At 36.0% G+C, this 20,206-nt stretch overlaps 1 protein-coding gene across 8 annotated transcripts; it reads right to left on the bottom strand.

The window, feature by feature from the left end:
- Positions 1 to 1,820: 1,820 nt before the first annotated feature.
- Positions 1,821 to 20,206, bottom strand: LCA5 (LCA5, lebercilin). 8 transcript variants are annotated; one of them, XM_027696766.1, is made up of 11 exons: positions 20,133 to 20,206; positions 19,914 to 20,030; positions 19,167 to 19,282; positions 17,630 to 17,829; positions 14,054 to 14,436; positions 11,105 to 11,634; positions 9,458 to 9,595; positions 8,123 to 8,219; positions 6,953 to 7,098; positions 5,001 to 5,139; positions 1,821 to 3,218 (listed from the first exon to the last, which is right to left on the bottom strand). In XM_027696766.1, the coding sequence occupies exons 5-11, from the start codon at positions 14,250 to 14,252 to the stop codon at positions 2,413 to 2,415; spliced, it is 2,055 nt and encodes a 684-aa protein (XP_027552567.1). In that variant the 5' UTR covers positions 14,253 to 14,436; positions 17,630 to 17,829; positions 19,167 to 19,282; positions 19,914 to 20,030; positions 20,133 to 20,206; the 3' UTR covers positions 1,821 to 2,412. The 8 variants fall into 8 exon arrangements, with proteins under 8 accessions (XP_027552567.1, XP_027552577.1, XP_027552621.1 ...); XM_027696776.1 differs by having other exon boundaries at positions 17,630 to 17,825; XM_027696820.1 differs by lacking the exon at positions 17,630 to 17,829.

The following is a 20,206-nucleotide window of genomic DNA, read 5'->3' as shown; positions in this document are numbered from 1 at the left end:
TTGATGACCACCCTCCTGGGGATCAGAACTGGATGACCAGTTTTCCTGGGGCAGTAATAATCTCCCTGAATATCCCACTAAAACTGTTAATCAAACTTTAATGATCCTTTCCTGTTGGAAAGGAGGAATTTCTCATCTTTGGTGGTTCAGAAGGAAAGCAAAACACAACACAAGTAACAGCCATACATTTAAACATCAAACTGAACCTACAACTGGATATACACATCAAATCATACACAAATCATCAAAGCTTTTGTGACCTACTTTTTACTGCACAAGTTGAATTTTTTTTTTTTTTTGCAGTCAATCAAGTGCTATTAAACACTGCCACCACTAAAAGCAACATGAAGATTACCCAGCTACAGTACCCAAGACCAGGGGTCCAGAGGACTACAGGAGATCAGTGTGCCTAGTTGTAAGGTCTATAGACCCTTTTAAGACCTTGCAAAATTTTCTTCAGTGAGTACAAAACTACTACTCAATAGCAGAAACGCTGCTTACAGATGTTAGAAGAATCAAAAGGTTTCCTCCCACTATCAGAAGATTACCTCTCAAAGTGCTGCCTTTATACATTTTAACTGTAATGGTATTTGTATACCAGTAACTCTAAAAGTAGAAAGTGTCGCAGGAGAAGAGAATAAATAAGCTGTAGAGGTGGACAGCAACGAGGGGAAAAGGAAAATTATACCTGCGATACTGTACCCAGCAGATCAATTTCTTTTCACCTTCCTAAAGCAGATACATCTTTTATTATTTGTGCAAGTCACCGCAGTATTTGCTTCAGGAAGTGTCTGGTAACAGGATGCGAAAATTTGTGAACTCAAGAAGGGGCTGATAATATAAAACAGCTTAGAAACTATACATTTGTAATTGAAACAGCAGGGCACATCAGTTCAGCATGATAGTTAGAATTTGCCAGATGTTAATGAGTTGACATGCAAAGAAACAAAAACCCATCCCTCCATACACATGATCCTTAATAACTGCAGCAGCTACATCATTGTTTTATGCCTCAGAACCCTCAGCCACAGGAAAGAAAAATAAACAATGCACCCCCTCAAAAGTATCTTCAGGAGCAAGGTGCCTTCTTCTAGAAGGGCAGCAGTCACCCACAAGTAGGACAAGAAGCTAAGACAAATAACCAGCCACTCACAAACACCCACAGTGTCTACTCACAGACTTTTCCCACCTCTTACACCACAGTATTCCCCCCAAAGAAGTCACTGCAGTAGAGTAACACAGATAGTTACATTCACTGTTGCCAGTCAGAATTGTCCTGATATTCTGACCATCTGCAAGCAAAATGAACCTGATAAAATCTGTAATATTACAATGAATATAATTGGGACTGTAAGCAAGCAGGTGAACATGAGCTGCTCTTCTCTACCGAGAAGTCAGAACAGTTATAGACACTGGGTCTGGATCTGTGACTAATTTTCTTTCTGAATGGGGGAGCAAAGTGACTGCATGATGCAGACACCAGCCTTTCTTTTCAGAAAAATCATTGTGTTCAGAGAAACCTTGACTCAGAGCATCTTGAAATTATGAGATTTCTTCTCTGTATTTTAGTATGTTTTGAATCAGGCTCATAGGGATCAGAGAGGCATTTCAAAATATGTTGTTCTAGTCAGGAATGATCTTCAGCTTATTTTCTTGAATGTTTCTGCTAAATCCTTCATTACCTACCTTTTTCATTTGCGTACACAGCACCAACCAGTAAATAACATCACTAGCAATGTTGCTACCAGCTCCTTCCCCAATATCAATAAACAATATAAAAAGTCAGAACTTTGTACTAAAGAGGATCTACGCACAAAAAATTTACTCAACTCATTTAATAAAACCATTCTGTTAAAAAATTACTTAGTAGTGATTGGAATTTTACATATAAAATTCAGAAATTACAAAAAATGGCATTGTATAACAGATATAATCTGTATATATGAGAAAACTTAGAGACATTTGGTAGTAAGGTCCACAGAAAACCTACACAAAAGAGAGATTGGCTGTTCCTGAGTTAATTGTGCTTCTGTTGATGTTATAACATGACAGCAGCGTAAAATATTCTCTTTCTAAGAGAATTTGTGCTAGGAATGTCTCTTCTATCTATTTCATGACTGATATTACACATGCCTTCTCCTGGCACAGTTAAGTGGCTCTCCAAATGTGTGAGAAAGAAAACATCTGAGGCCTAAAAGAAATACTCCAATTGAAAAGCAGTGTATTGTGAGCAGCCTTCAGGTAAAAAAAACAAACAAGCACTGCACCTCTCCTCTATACATATATCCATTTATGCAAATTATTCCTTCATAAGGCTTTACAATATATCTGACATCTTTCAAATCTGTATCTAATAAATATTACATGAAAATAGTTTTTCAGTATTTACATATGAAACATATAAAAATATGATCACTGTAAGATTACTTCTTCGATTTCATCTTCTAAAGAACCAAGGGTCTTAACTCCTGTCTTGCTTGTAGTGTATTGCAAACGGTGTCTGTTTAGGTTTCTTCCTTCACCAAAAAGCTCATTGTCTTCTTTTACTTTGAGTTTACTGTTTTTATCAACAAAAGGAGTATTACTAGAGTCCCAATCTACATCAAAAGGTGCTGTATTGTTATTTTTAGAGAGAACAATGGTACTGGCACTGCTTCCAAAGAGTTGTTCCATTAAATTGGACTTCTTTTCTTTCTTACTATCGAAATCTACATTTTCCTTAACATTTTCTTCTAATTTGTCACTTTTTTGAGTAAGCCAACTTGGTCTCCCTGATCCTTTCCCAAAGGAAGGTACATAACTACCAAATGTTAACTCACTACTTAAATCTACAGTCCTTACATTTTGTTGCTTCTGCCCTTGTGTTCTTGTGGCATCGTCCTGGCTGTCCTTTACAGGAAATCCATTAGTAACCTTCCCTGGAATCCCAAAGAATGGATTAGTTTTTTCCTTTTTCTCCAGGGAATCAGATCTTCTTGCTGTATTTATGAGTGGTGCTTGGGAAGTTGGTTTCATGTTTGCTGTACTTTGAATTTCTCTATCAATTTCTTGCATTTTAGCAAGCAGGAACTCTCTTTTTCGCCGCTCTTCCAACATTTCAGGGCTTTCGCTCTCTACTTCAGGTTTGCGGATTTCTGCCTCCATCTTTATTTTCTCTTCTTTATCCAATAAAAAATTGCTTTCTTTTTTCATTTTGTCATATTCTTTCCTTTCCCACTCTGTGAAAAATGTTTAAGCAATATTTAAAATATTTTAATTTTAATGTGCCCTTAAAAGATTTTAAAAATAATGCAAGCAAAAGCCATTGATTTTTTAACATGCTCTTCTATGCACAATGTGGTTTTCCTACTGCAAAAATAAATTCTTCAAAAATTACAACTAAATCCACTCCTGGTTCTCTGCTAAGCTATAAAAGTCTATTGTCATCTTCCAAAGGCATCAGGACATTATCCATGTATTAGAATTTTCAGAGCAATTTCATTTCTGCCAATTGCCTTCCCACTTCCTGGGTTTGAATGAAAATTAATACAACATTACTGATTTTAATAGTTTTGACTTGCACAGTAGTTTAGTTTTCTTTGTCATCATCACTGACATTAGGCCTGTCCTGGGATATATGTTTGGGGTTTTTTTCCCCCATAAAGGTAACTACTTCTGTGAAGCTATCAGATCTCAAAGTCATAGGAGTCATTACCTACTTCAAGTAGTGAATGATTTAAAATATACTGCATCCACTGCATACAGAAAACACCTTTACACAAGTGCCTGTGCATCACAGTGTGGACTCAGAGTGACTGTGCACAGCTATAAAGGGACACCAAAGGTACAAAACAGTAACAAACTTATAACCAGAACCTATAAACGCTTATGTGTAGAAGAAAGAGGAAGCTTCTCAAATATTTCTCTCTTCAAAATATTTTTCTATCGAGACAACAGACATGTATTTGGCCAAAAGTTGAATATGACTACTTGGCTCCTGCAACATACTGGCATTCTCCTTTCAACACTTTACTCAAATTTCTGACTTCTGTTTTCATGGAGTTCCATGTTATCTACTGTAATTCAGCTCAAGTTTTCAGAAATAACTGCAACAGTTCAGTTAAAATATTTAATAGATATTTTTTCAGTAGTATATCATTCTATCAAATTAAGTAAGGAGCTACCTTTCTGTCTGTAAGGTGGGGAAAATACCAGCTTATGTCGTACGATGGGTAAGGTGGTTAAATCATCTTATTCAGAGACATAATAGAGCAGATTCTCGGCTTATGTAAGTTGTGTTCGAAGATTTTCACAGACTTTACCTCTGAAAACAGCTACAGATTTTTAGAATTCTTGTCATATACAATAAGTGCTACTGTTCATTAACTATAATCACTGAAAGAGTTCTTTAACATGACAGCATGAAGTCCATCTAAAATACTTGAGACTGACTTATGAATATAAGTTATTAAGATGCTGTGAAAATCAAGTGAATAAAAAAGCAGTACTAAAATATAGAAACTGTCATTTCTCAAATAGCCACACCAAATGATTCAGATAACAAAAACTGAAAAGAGAAACTACAATTTCAAATTATACAAGTGAAGTAGATATGTACTGAAAAAATAGGCTATATTAAAGACAGCAGATTTGTTCTACAATAGTAAAAATCTACTGCCACCCTCAATAACATTTAGCAAATCAGAGCTAACATCAGCATTTACCTGCTATCTCATTCTTGTTTTGTAAAGCAAAATCTTTTGTAAAGCAAAAGACTCCAACACTTTTTTGTGGACAGCATTTTTTGCTGTTGCATACTTAATCACAGCTGAGTAGAGGACACAGATTATTCTATATCCCATATTTCTTTCTGATTCTTCTTTGCATAATATAACTGAAAATAATTTTCCACTGTAGTGATCGCTGCAAAATCATTTTGCTCTTCTCACCAGAAACCAGTAGCCTCATTTGATTAGTATTCTATGGTGCATTTTTCAGCCTTCAGCTGCCTCTTTCCTTACCGTCATGAAGTTTTGAAACTCTCTCCTCTAAAGCCTGCATTTCCTGAAAATATTTCAGTTTCTCTTCCCTTTCCCTGTTTTGGTCTTGTCTTAGGAGGTCTGTTTGCTCTTTCCACCCTTTGTCTCGAGTTTCTTTTTCCTGAAATACATTAATACAAAACCAAAACTGATGGGGAAAACCAGTCAGTAAAACAAACAAACTAACAAAATCATAAGAACTTCTATGTCATTCTGAAATCACATTCTTACTGCTACACATAATACAAGTAAGTTACCCTAAACCAAATCAAATTTGACAACCCAGGGGTTTGGCCCCAAAATATCACTTCTAGCATTGTTTTATATACCTGAAACAAAATGAATAGACAGTCAACTCTATTCTGTATTACCCATTTCAGGGAAGCTGCAGCTCCAATGTCATAAAGGAAAATTATCACTGCCAGGGTAGTTTTCTTTAGAAGCCAGAAGTTGTCTTCTTTAAGGACTTTAACAGAAGGCCAAACCTCACCACCTTATTCTCTTAACAAGCAAGTAATTAGTAACCCTCTACTTCCACAATCTGATCTTTTTACTCAAGCAAGTGGGTCGTAGATTCAGACAGTTTCTTAAATTTTTAAAGTATTAAGTAACAAACAGTGAAGGAGAAAGATTTATTCTTGCATGACAAATTCAGCTAGCGAGTATACATACACATTTAAAAGGAAGGAACTTGTAGAAAAGATAGTGATTTTCACTGCTGATATTAATAATACAGAAAAGTAGTGGCAATGAAGTGAAGAAAAAGTCAGTGTAGTGCAACATGTGGGAGCTTACTTTGTAGGTTGTGCTCATTTTAGAGCAAAATAAGCTTCTAGATTAAAAATACACTTCTAAGTGAAATAGTTACTACTTAATGAACAAAGAAAATATGACTATTAGCCAAAAAAACTTGAAAGTATTTTCCCTTCATGTACAAGATTATCATTGTTATATTAAAAAGTATAAACTACATAAGGAGATGGTGGCCAGGTATTTAAAATGCTTCACTTTAAAAACTGACTACCTAAATCTAATTTGCATTATTTAAAGCAATAACCATATAGAGATCATATAGTTGGATTTCATGAGTCCAACTGCACTTGTACCAACTGTATGGTTCTGTAACTCACACACCCAAGTATATACTGGAATAATATATATAATAAACTACATCTATGGTTACAGAAAGGATTTTGGAAGAGAGAATATACAAATGAAACAGCCATGAAAAAGTTTCAGCCCTAACTGGAAGCCAGTCAAGACCATCCTCAGAGCATTACTTCCGAAAAATAGTCCTAGTCTTATTTGTACAATTTGTACAGAATCTGGCTCATTCTGATCTTTAAGACTTTACAAATCTCTTTGATTTTAGCCTGGGGTCACAAAAGTATTAGCAATACTTCTAATGGTACTATTTTTATAATAAAAAGGGAAATGGAAAAAAAAAAATCCCAAGCATTTTGACAAAGCTGGAAAACCAGAAGAAATACCAGCACTGTGACAATAAGAGGAAGTGTTAGATTTATGCATTGTGAAATAAATCTGGAAAGTAAAAGGAACCATAATTAAGACCAAAGAGAAAAGAGAGAAAAGGCAGCCATCACCGTTTAACAGATTGCTCAAATAAGCATTAGAAACAAAGAAAAGGGGAGAAAACAAAAATGAAGTCTCGAAAACTTGAAAAATATGACAGTGGCAGAAAAAGAAATAAATTGAGCTAGTGGCTCAAGACATAGAATATGATAAACTGTCACAAAAATGGAGCACATTATTCATAGAAAGGTAGATTTTCTCTTAAAACCCAGAATGTTTTTTAAATCACATTTTCTATATATTTATATTCATATATTTACACATATTTTCTAAAAGCTCTGCCTTAAGTAGTCTGATAGGTGAATTATCTGGAGCAGGTCTCAAATTTTTATGGAACTCACTATTTTAGGAAGAATTCCTTCTTTCTTGTTTACTGTGTCACCACAGACAAGTTCTGATTCCGGAAGAAGTTCTGCTGGTGAGAAGTATCCACTGGTTTGTACACCTTTTGTGAGCTGTGGTCCTTTTTTAATATTTTGGTTGTTGGCTGTAGAAAATATAAACTAATTAAATTGTGGTTTTGCTCAAAAATATCCTGCTATATATCTGTGTCTCATTTTTCATGATTTGCAGCAAACATAAAAGACTGTATTGAAGTAAATGGAAGTGGAAAGTATGGACAAGTTCCACACTGTTGTTTTAAGCATCTGTAAAAGTTAATTATAAAAAAAATTATAAAAAAATGCATGCAAAAATTCTACTGGAAAAAATAATTAAAAAACCACCTTAAAGCTACTTATAGTGTCATTACAGTATATTGAGTATTTGTTAAAAATCCCCACAAAATATCTCACTCATCTTATTGCTTGTCACAGAAGCAAACTCATAAAATTAAAATTCACTTATTTGCATCTTTGAAATATGTACACTTATCTCTAAGGAATAACATTTTAAAAAATCTGAACCTAAAATGGGATAATAGTAGAGCATCTATAATAAAATGAGCAGTAGACAAACTGTTTGAAATACTGGCCTTAAATATTTAAAACCGTCTCATAAATTTCTGCTGCTTCTGACAAATAGATTCTACTGATTCAGTGATAACAGCCCAAGTACACACATAGAATACACATATTTATGTGGGTAGCATAAGGTTTGAGGCTCTCTTGTCACACCAGAAGAAACCACAGTACTGATAATTTTAGAAGATTAGGTTCAGGGACATATGTACCCTTTGAGGAAAAAAAGGAGTGCAGCTCATATGACAGACAGTAAATTTGAATCAGTAAGAAATAAATAAAACAGATCTCCAAAATATTCAAAGCAGTGAAAATACATATTTTTAAAGCTTTTGCAATTTATTGTCAAGTGGACATTACCTATTATAGAACAGTCAACGATCCATGTGCCCTCCTTTGTAACCAGTGCTGTGATGAAAGCAGTGCAAAAAGATAAACCTTCCTGAACAAGCAGCACCAGAGTGAAATACCAAGTGTCACAAAAGGTATAACCCAGCTGAGTCATTTCAAAGTGGTGCCAACAATTTTTCTTTATTGCTTTATACAAGTTACCTCTTTTTCTTTGTACAATATCCATGTCTTTTCTTGGTGATAGCTTCAACATACGATTAGCATATATATTTTTTGCTTCAAGTTCTCTTTCTTTTTCCTGTGAATGAAAGAGGTAGGTATAACAATGAGTTACTAATATTTCATTTACTAGCCATTAGCAAAGCTGTAAATTAAATTAAAAATACATATTGTAAATAGAAACAGAGTAATCAATTGTTTCACCCAATGTTTTAAGGATAACAATCACATTCCTAACCTTGTTTATGCTATAAGAAAGCAGATAGAACTCATTAGCAAAATATTAGGGGAAAAAAGCAGCTCTGCAGTGAAAATAAAAGTAAACACCAATGCTTCCATAAACACAAACAAGACTTACAATGTGTGTATAGATTGCACAACTAAATTTTAAGTATTGTAAAGAGTTAAACATTTCAATGCAAGCAATACTTGTCACAGGGCACGTCAGTATCAGGGAGTGGAGGCCCATTGTATCATAGAGGTAGAGGCAAACTCTTCTTTTAGCACATTTATTGAATAAAATGCAGAAATGAGCAGTGAGTTATCAGAAATCATCTGACAATGAAAATATTTTCAAACCATCAAATTCTCCACTAACAAACCAGGCTTAAAATACTTACCCTAAAAAAGTAAGTTTTAGAGCTACTAACACTATTACTTGCTTAATAGCTAGGAAGGTGGTGAACTGGTGCATCTCCAACATGTTTGAGACTTGGAGTTTCAAGGAAATTCTCCTAGAAACTAAGCACTTTAGCTCGTCTTATTTCTTTTTATTTTTTTTTCCTAAAGATAAACTGACTAGGTAGAATATAACAATATTTAAAGTACTTTAATTGAGAATTTGGGCAACAATGGCTGGAGGGATGCAAATAAATCTTTGCACAAATTTAGCAACACATGAGGATATAAAAAATACATGAAATTCATCTTTACACAAATCTACTGTAATGCAAGTACATTAGTAACATAAAGTACTGTTTATGCCTGCAGATTTAATTTTAAATTCAAGGGTTCAAAACCTAATTTTCCATTAGATTTTGTGGTTTAATCTCAGTGCTTGGTTATGTACTTGAACTTACTTTTCTTAACTAGCGCTAACAATAATGATTAATGTAGAAACATTCCTGCTATAAACACTGGAGAGTCAGAGCACAGAACATTTCGATTTAATGCAGGAAAAGAACTCACACGTGATACATAATTAAGTACACATCAGAGACTGCAGTTACTGCTAAACTATTCAAACCCGACTGCAGGTACTTCCAAAGATAAAATGCCAGAACATGGTTAGTAACTTCTATTCCTTCCACATTTTACCTTCAGCTTGTGATTTAGCTGATGAAGCTCTTCTTGGAGAACTCTGTTTTCTTCTTGAGCCTCATATAGCTTTTTTTTCTTTGAATGTAACTCTCGTTGAAAACTGCTACCACTTAACTCAAGATTTCTTTCCAGATCCTTCAATTAAAACAAAATACTATTTTTTAATAACTGAAGTCTTTTCTATAGTCAAATTACTTAAATAAAATTACAGTAAACCAGTGTCTTGGATTTAAATATCAGTTCCACCACCACTTCTGCAACACTGAATACATTTAAACCCTTAATCCTAACTTTCAGGGGGCAGATAGAGCACCTGCAGATGCTGCAGCTCATCCTTCTGAGTATTGAGAGGTGATTTGAGGACATAATGGGAACTCACACTACTTTCTGCAAGGCTCTTGCCACAGTGGACCTCCACATCTCTAAGACAAATCTCCAACTGATGAGTAAGAGACAGAATTCCTCCCTCAGAGTGCAGGATTAGAAGGAAGAAGACAAGAAAGAATTTTTAACCTTCTGACTAGAAACTAGCCTGTGATTATGATTGCATTTACATACCTTTATCTTGCAATAGATATTTTAAGTGAACTGTGTTGATGAAAGAAGAAAAAAAAGTACCAGAAAATCCCTTACTTTTTAAAGCGTGATTTATTTTAATGTGATCTAATACTACAAATGCTGAAATACCTGATCATAAACCTACAGATAACAGATGGTAACACTACAGGTGAGGTGGTTTGGCTAACTCAGTGGTTTATATCTTTGTACTTTGGGATTTATTTTACAAAAGCTTAGTTTCCAGCTTAATCCTTTGGATTTTCAGATCTGTTATCTCTGTAATTACTAATATAGACAGCAAACTTTAACATAATTTTAATGACCAACACAATTTCAGCTAAAAATAGGATAAAATTTATGTACTATGTATAAAAATACCTAGTATAAAAACAGTACAACTACCAACAGATGTAATAGTGTTAACACAATTTTTAAGTAAGATGAGTTTATAGACATATTTACAGTGTAGACACACTTAGACATGTTTAAAAAACATAAACATTTTGGCTGGACAAAATTAAAAAAAATATATTGGACAAATTTCTTACAATGCATATCCATAAAATGTTCTAAAGATCATTTTGGTATTTAAAAAATGCTCTAATTTTGTTCAGTTGAGCTCTTGGGTGTGCAGAATAGTGGACAATCAAACACTGCATGAATGCTGTTCAAAAATTGAAAAGGAATTACAATATAGGGGGTTTTTTTAGAATTTTATTGTACAGTTCCCTAAATACCCAGAAATTTTTAACAAATGCTTCCCCTCCAAGAGGATAAATTAGATCGCATAGAGTTGTACTATAACTGCATGCACTTCTGAAATATTATTAGTAGTTATAAAAACACTTAAATGCAAAAATCCACAGGCTATATTCTGAGAAAATACACTTAATTTGTAAACAGAAATTTGAATGCACAACTACTAAGTATGTAACTATATAATCACCTTGGAAGTAATTTACTTGATTCTACTTCTGTGTAAAAACAAAAAATACTGATTTTCTGTTTGCTCCATGACTGTGAAAAATTACAATTCATTATGGTAAGAAATATCTGAATTTTCTTACAAAAAGAAAGTCATCTCACCTTAACTCTTTTTTCCCTCTCCTCTAGCCTGCTCTCTGCATTGGCTAGTTTCTTTGCCAGGTCATCTCTTTCGGCAAGGTGCTTATCTGCAGACAGCTTTTTCAGTTTCTGCAACACAGTTTTTGTTCTGTACAGTTCATCCTCCGAATCTTTCAACCGTCTCTCAGTTGCACGTTCTCTCTCCTGAGATTTTCGTAGGCGCTCCCTTAATATTCTAATCTCATTGTTGTGCCGAGCAAGGAGCTGAGAGATTTCGTTTTCTGTATCTTCAAACTTATTCAGGGCTTTCTCCTGCCTGTGCTGAAGCCTCTTCAGTGCCCTGTTTTCCTTCTGCAGCTCATCTAGTTTGATGTGGAGTTCAGTCAGTTCATTTCGGAGCTCATTGATTTTCAGCAGCCTTGCAGAAAGAACTCTTTTTGTAACAAGATCTATATCTTTTGCAGGAGAATCCCTAGTGAGGCTCTGAGAACGGAAACCCCACCGTGTCCCTCTCTTGCTTGGTGCATATTTGGAATCCAATTTCTTTGTGGCTAAGAGAGAAAAAATAAAAAGCATGTTTACTATTAGACAAGGCAGTTTGTCTACTCAGGCATCCTTCTCGGAATCAAGCAGCTCTGCCTAAAACAATTTTTCAATATTTAGCAGAGATGGCAGATTTCAAACCAGACAATAAAAGGCATATATATGATAGACCTATGTTCCTTTTGATAGCCAAAAAATGGAGATCTATGTCTGTGATCTACTGTAAGAGGTAATATTTGCAGCCATTAACACAGGACCATTGTAAAGTAATCATCTGCAAATTGTATCAGAAACAACAATCATATTTTCATATTGTTTATTAAAATGGTTTAGAAATACGATACTATAATGCATACGAAATTATCAAATGTTTTAAAATGGCAACAATTAGCTAATCACTAGCTAGTTATGTATCATGCGAGATGTAATTCTCCCAGACAAATGCAGTAGTATTTTCAAATCCAGCTGCTGTGCTTACAGACAAAACAGCAGATTTCAAAGGCTCAATGCAAAAAGCCTCCAAAGCAAAATTATAAATCCCGTGAAAATTCAGTTCTCCTTGAATAATTTATTCTTGTATCACAAGTTATTTTCCACACAGTATTCTCATTTGATTACTTGTATGCACTGCTCACATTCCTATTTGGTATTATTATTTTATTTCCATCCCCATAGATAAAAGCAGAACATTTTGTTTCTATCTTCTTTGCCTCTCAAGCCACACTCAAAAAATAAAGCATATAATCCACCAAAAATATCTCTTAAAACAATTGAATTACTAGAGATAATTCATACAAGCTTAATTCATCAAGGTACCTCAGTGTTTGAAAGAAATACACTGAGCAGCAGTTTATAAATCCCAGCTTGAAAGCTGGGATACAGCAATAGTGCAGTTACCTACACACAGACAGTGAGTGTGTGTGACAGCAAATTCTTCCTCCCCTTCGGCGCTCAGCACGTTTCTCTAGAGAATACTTTTCAGCAAAAATAACAGCTTAAAAATATACTTTTATAATTTCCTACAAAAATTTTGCACAAATGCTCATTCATTTTCTGCTTGATGCTCATTTTTTCCACAGCTTGGGTAAACAAAAGGAGGTCTGTTTTTTTCCTTTACAAAGAACACTTATGTCACACTCAGGTGTGAAAAGATTATCTAATACATGCACTCCTACCACCAACTGAGGGAATTCCCATTTACCATAGAATTCCAGCTCCTTCAAGAATTTCTCCATACTTAGGACAAATTTACCGTGATTGCACTTTTGATCATATAGTTAAATTGGGGAATAGTGTCTTTCAAGACAACATAACATGACATTCACAATACCTTCATGTAATAATTATGTTCAATTCTGGCTATGTAATCAAAGAACTGGTCACTCATTTGCCCCCTTCAAATTAAACAGCACAGAGGAACTGCAGTTTTTGTTTTCCAGCGAAGACGCCACTTCGGAACACAGAGAAGCTCAGCAAAACACCAGTTGCACCAGAACACTCACACTGGCAAGGATCTGAAGAGATCCACTCCCTGGGCAAATTCAAGATCTTCTGGCACAATCTAGATCATAACGTTGACCAAATGATTCATACAGTATCAAGCACTTACAAATGAACTGGGACACCTGCTCAAGTAAGGCAGGACATGCTACGACTTCACCAGAAAATGCATACAGTTATTTAGAACAAGCTGTCAAAGTGTGGCAGAAAGCCTTCATATCCCTATTTCAGCCCAGGACCTGTATAACCATTCTCTTCTTTTATGCAGGGATGTTCACCTCCCCACACACTCAATCAAGAAAAGCAGCTTATGTCTGTGAGGGAGCTCAAAGTGGAGCTATGTCACCTCAAATTGGAAATATTTTACCCTCAGGGAAGAAACAGGAAAAGCTTTCTTTTGAATTTCTACCTGAACCTAACTGTCGCCAAACCCATTTTCTCTCTTGCCACATTGCTGGTCTTCATTTGTTTGTTGAAAGTCACAGTATTACCCTGTAAAGCTCAGTCAACTAGACTTCCACAAGACAGATACCTTTAGGTTATCTGGTCAGGGGAGCTTTAATAATTGTCTCTCTTTTACAGACTGCATAGTAAGGACTTCCCGTGGGTCCTTGGCCTCGAGTTTTTTGTCAAGAATAAAAAGCAAGCATCAGCATGATTCAACAAAAGGCTAGAATAAAAGCCACGTTCTCTTGTTAAGAAAAATACGAAGAATTCTGAAAATCACCAACACCCCTCCTCACGCAGGAACAGATCAATTTCAGTTTACAACAGACTAGTTACTGTCTACCTGCCATTTGTCGCATTATTCACATGAACCTTACTTGTAGATCCTCATAATGCTAGTTTCCCACTTTTGTTTCAGTTTTCAAAGATAATTGACTCTTTGGAGCAGTTACAAAGCAGCAATTTCTGCTATCTACCTACCTTGGTAGTGCACAAGGCTGTTTGAAGCCTGTGTTTTGTGATGTCTCTTTTCTTGGCTTGTAGATGGAGAGCTTAGCGCTGGTGACTGGCTGGATGAATGAGATGCGTTACCTTCATCTGAATAATAGGAGTCACTACTTTTATCCTCATCTGATCTCCTCTCGTGTTCAGAATCTGGGCTCCTTACTCTTTCTCCCATTTTTCAGATTTTACAGCTTTCCAGATTTTTCTCAAAGACTGTTCATTTTGGCACAAAGGATATTTCAGTTGCCACAATGGGAGCAGCTGGATTATTTCCTTGGGTTTATCATGTTCATCTCCAAAGCATGAGATCTTTGCAGTTCAGTTCAGTAAGCAGTAGTTATCGTTCAGAATGCATTTCTCTGTAACAATTTAGAGAGAGAAAAAAAACAGTGAGAACAGTGTTCTGCTGTTAAGAAAGAAAGGTAAAAAACTTGTAAAATTAGTCAGGATTCTTACAACCTTGTTACCTTAAGATATATATTCAATGTGACAAACATCAGTCTCGGAATGCTACTATTATTTTCAGAAGACTGAGGCTCTTCAATCCCAAAAGAGAAATCAGAAAATTAACACAGAATTCAGAAAATTAAATCCAGAATAAGAATAAGAAACTAATCCCAGGCTAGAGAGGGGAAAAGAAGCATTTGGGAAACAAAACAGAACACAAGCAAAAGTTTGACACTATTCAGGAAACTAATTAAGACATGTTTTAAAACTTCCTAACCAAATGAATTAACAACTTATCCATGCAACTAGAATTGAGATATTTGTGGAATTTGACTAAATCCTCCATTTCACAATTTCTGACAATCCAATGATGTTAAATAATGGGCTTGAAAACAATTGTCCCATTTATCTGGAGTACCTTCTGTCCCTAACCACTAATGAGACTGTACCTAAATATCACAATCTTCACCCTGGAAAGTACTCTCATCCTCTTCAAAATCTAGTGCTTCATGCCTTTAAGAACTGACCAGAGCACACATGTTTTATATTATATATATTTTTATATCTGATAAGAGAGACTACACTGCTGGTATATGGTAAACAGTACACCTGCAGCAGGTATAAAATGAAAACGGCCCCTCCTGCAGCCTATCTTTTGATAGAAACTGGAAAAATCCCACAATCTCAAGATGAAATCACTTCATTTTTTATTTTTGGAGACACTTCCTGAGAATATAATGGAGTAAATATGTTAAAAATTTTCCTCACCTTCTCAGTCAAAAGAATTCTCTCAACAGTTTAAGAAGTGTTTTACTGACTATGCTTAGCTTCCCAGGTCTTTTGTCTCTCTCAACACTCTTCACAGCTCTCAAGCTTATTTCTCTATCTCTCTTCAATCCAACATCAAGCCCCTAATGGGTGAATAAATAGGCCTTGCACCAGAGCTCATCAGTTCTACCTGTTGAATGACATAAGCTCCTAGCTCATTTCTAAACGACAAAGCAAATTACACACAAAAAACCTGAGCGGCTTTCAATCAAAACTGCTCTACGCTGCAGGACATTCAACACACCTGTAAATGAGCTGTAAATTTTTCACTGTATTATTTCCCAATAAAATAAACTTTGCCTGCTTCTCAGCCTTCACTGCCTATACATACAGAATTGCATAGCCAAGCAGAACAGAAATGTCAGCTGCCAAGACTGTTTCTGTTACAAATTCCAGCTTTCTGGCACAGTTCACTATTAGCACAACTCCATCTCAAGTGACTGGAATGAATCCATTCGCCCTCATAATCTATACAGAAAGAATTAGAGGAATAAATATCCCATCAGGTTTCTAAACTGGGAAGCTGCGGGGAAATTAATACCGAATTACCTGGAAAAGAGTATTTTTCTTTACTGAGGGAGTAACTTTTCAAAATAATGTTTTGTAAGCATCTAAATATTCTCAAAGTGGTCCGAATAATAATAATAATGACTTGCCTAAAACTTATATAAAAGGATTCTGATGACAACTGAAATTTCACTGCAAAGCCCAGAAAGAAGACAAGCTATGCTTATGATCAACTGTTCTAGAGACTGCTAAACACATGCTTGGAAGGTATCAGTTATTGTGAACATTCAAATGAATCTGTATTGACTGTTCTTTTTTCTTCTGAAATAACGGAATTACTACAGATATTTCAAAAGATTAGACCTAACCATAACTGTATTATCTTGTCTGAGTTTTAGTATAATGAAGACCCCCATACATTTACATGAGTGCAAAACTAAGATCATGTAAGAACATTAGAACATATGAAGGTGCTGCCCTACTCCCAAGTAGTTCCACTCCTAAGCCCTGGCCCCACAAACACCTGTGCAGAATACATGTTATTTTGCTCCTTGAAGAGCAAACTAATAACAAACTAAAATACAGACAGAGTTTTGGGGATAACCTGTTCCCTAGAGCAAGCACAGACAAGACTGCATCAAGTCTGTCTCCACAAGACAGAATTTCAGGGAATACAAAAAATTATAAAATAACATATTTATATTAAAGTACTAATATGAGATATAAAAACAGTACTCTGGAGGGCTATAACACAGACCTCATATTCTTACAGTCACCCTGACTGAAAAAAAAACATTAAAACCAATAGTTGCTTTTGTAACCCACATGAAGTGAGGTGGTGTCATTGAAGCCACAGGCTTTCTTTCCAGCTAACAACATGGGCCACAAAACTTGCCAGACTTTGTCTGAACTCATCCTGGGTGCCTGGAGCTTTGCTACAGCTTATTTAGCTGCAACAAATTCAAGTTAACAACCAGGGAACTTATCTAATTTGTTGTAGCTTTTTGCTTAGCTTTGTATACATTTATGTTTTAGAGTAAGGGACAGCAATAACCAGTAGTTATTCTCTGAAGAGGGAACCATCTGTGATCTACAACTCCTGCAAAAATGCACCATAGGGGGGTACAGGCATGGGGTGACTGCAGGGGCCTGAAAGTGCCAACACAGTACAGTGCTGGGGCCCTAACCTGTGACATTTACCTGCACTTAATTCTATGGGAGGCAGCCTCGGGAGTTGGATAAAACCCAGCAACACAGAGGACAAAGAATGAGTAGTCAACATATGTAAAACACACCATGTGTAGTAAATTCAGACGTAATGTGGAAGTGAGAATCAATGATTAGAATAGAACAGAATAGAATAAAGAGCAAGGTGTTGATAAGTGGTGTTATCAACCATGTAAAAATGATCACAAATGGACACAAGGTAAGGAGGAAGAAACCATTAGCATCCTCCTCCTGCCAGGGAATGTTGATGACTTGCTGTAAAGACATCCCCTTCCCAGCTGAAGCCAGTCAAGTCCCAGAGGATGAGTGAGTGGGCAAAGATAACACCAGAGGGTTTGGCACTAGAGTTTGTGTCTGTATCACTGTAACCATATGTGGCTTGAACTGTGTTAGTATCTGGACTAATACTAAACCTTTGATTAGACCGTTAAGATTTTAATTAGACCAACAATAATTTGTTGGCTCTGCATTTGTGTTCCTTGTTTTGCTTATAACTGCTGAATAAAACAAATTGGCAGGAATTCAAGCAGCCTAGTCAGTTACTTGGACACAAGACTGCTCCATGGCCACAATGGCACATGTGGCATCCAGAGGAGTCCCAGACCTCTGGAGGGCATACATCACTGTTAGAAGCACCACTACATCCAGAGGTGTTAACCTAGTCCTCTGTGCAGGCAGGGATTACTCTGCGAGGCAAGTACCTTCAACAGTGTAGATACAGCACAGACACAGATTTTGTCTACCTTCAGGACACAGAAGAATAAAAAGAAATCATCATGCACAGACTTTTTCTTGTTTGAAAACAAATGGGATGGCATTTAGGGAAGGCATAAATTCCTACAGTTCAATCATCAAGATGTCTAATTATATATATATATATATATATATATATAAAACAAGAACACTCACTTTCACATACCAACTTAAAGCTGATCAGTTATTTTACAGTCCCGCAAGAGTCCACTGAAGAGGCAATAATCGTTTTGAAGAATGCTTTTCATAACTCACTGTATTTAAAACAAACAAATTGTAAGAACTGGAGGATTAGAATTATCCATCACTTCTGTACTGGATATTTCCCACATTTAAGAATATTTTGCTATATTAAGTATCATTTTGACAAACAGCAATATAAATGAACAGAAATTTCTGATGTATTCTGGAAGTACTCTGAAAAGCAATGGACTGAAAACAAATTGAAAAAGGTGAACCAATGAAAGCTCCCTTGAGAATTGCCAAAAACATTTTTTGAATCTTCAAATGGTTTTCAGTTTTATAAATTTTATAATATTATCATATTTTCCATACAAAACAAGAAACCTTAGTCTGTCAAGTCTTGCCAATTAATTTTTCCATCAGTTTATAATATAATTCCATTAACAAAAGAATGCACAGTTTGTCTTGAGAACAAAAGAATCACTAAGACATTTGAGTTTTACTTCAGTGAGCCTAAGGACTGTCTAATTAAGAAATGTTTTTGTTACCTGATTTTTCAATTGTTACCAACTAGTTTGAGCTGATTATCAAGTAAGTTCAACTTGTGTGAATCCACAAAGATATTGATTTTCTACTTGTACATGTAATAATTTTACGAGGAATGAAACATTGTAGGTTAGCAGTGGGTCTACTGAGATCCAACATCACCACCAAAACCCCAGTCCCCTCTCCTCAAGTCTCCATGCAGGCTTTTAGAAGCCTAAGGAATCGAGATCAGGTCAGTATAGAATGACTTTAGAAAGAGTTTTGTTTCCAGAATTTCATACTCCTTTCACTTCAGTGACGTCTATCTATTGCTATTATTTCCATGTTTTGTATTGAGAATATGTTCATTATTACAAAAAACAGTCGAGCACCAGGTCACTGCAAAGGACATAGACAGAACAGAGAACACAGAACAACTGAAATGGTGACAGGAGATTCTCTCCCTATTACTCCTAAGTAAATCACAGAAACAGAAATAGAACCATTGGACTACAGGTATTAAGCAACAGACAGAAAGGAAAACCACGCAGTAATTCTTCTCTCACAGTACACCTAGAGCTTAGTTCTGTAATGCAAGACTCATAAAACTTTTTATGACCTTTTCAGTATTAACACCCTTCCAAGACCAGGGGATGCCCGGCGCTTTCACTGGTCGCCGAAGGGCACTTCCCGAGTACAAACACTGACCTCTAACGGCCTCCTCAGTTCTTCCACCTATTCCGAGAGAGGGACAATGCAAGAAAGGCGGCTTCAGGCAAGTACAAAAGCATCAACCCAAGTTATTAAAGTGCTGAACTTAAGAGCAAAGAAAAACTTCAAAAGAAATTCGTCTTCCTCCTCTTCCTCCATCCATCTTTTTGATATCCAAATGCTGTATTTTTTCCAGAAGAGAGAGGAGCAAAATAATTTACTGTATCACATGAAAATATACTCAGTGATGAGACTTTAGTGAGGAGGAAGTATTTTATTAGGGAAGTTTTCTGCCGCTGTTGACTTAACTATGCATTTCTTCTAGGTTTACCAGCTTCTCACAGACTCACAGAATCAATGAGGTTGGAAAAGACCTCTGAGATCATTGAGTCCAACCTATGACCAAACACTACCGTGTCAACTAAACCATGGCACTGAGTGCCACGTCCAGTCTTTCCTTAAATATCTCTAGGGACGGTGACTCCACCACTTCCCTGGGCAGCCCACTACAATGTCTTATCACCCCTTCTGTGAAGAAATTCTGCCTAATGTCCAACCTAAACCTCCCCTGGTGCAGTTTAAGATTATGTCCTCTCGTCCTGCATTTTGGTGAATTAAAATGCAATATGGTTTTAAAAGCCAATGTTATGTCTACCTGACGTTCTGACAGTAATACATAGTGTTACTTTCATCAGCTCTCAAAATGAAAAAGCTGCTCTAAGGCCCACGTCAGGAATGAGGAAACATCAAACAGGGAATGTTCAGGCCAGTCCTACAACCAGGAAAAGAGATTATATTTCTAAATCAGACTCCACCACGGAGGCCCACGCCGTCGCTCATATTCCCACCAATATCCCAGTATCTGCAGACTTACCTAGTTCAGCTTAGCCATCCCCAGGAGCAGCTCTCCAGTTTCCAAAGTGCAAGTGGGCAGCTTTCCTTCACCGA

Source organism: Neopelma chrysocephalum, unplaced genomic scaffold (assembly GCF_003984885.1).
Source record: "Neopelma chrysocephalum unplaced genomic scaffold, ASM398488v2 Primary Assembly neopelma1_23b, whole genome shotgun sequence".
NCBI classification, from domain to species: Eukaryota; Metazoa; Chordata; class Aves; order Passeriformes; family Pipridae; genus Neopelma; species Neopelma chrysocephalum.
The sequence above is the reverse complement of the archived record's forward strand: the minus strand, read 5'-3'. Positions and strand labels throughout refer to the sequence as shown.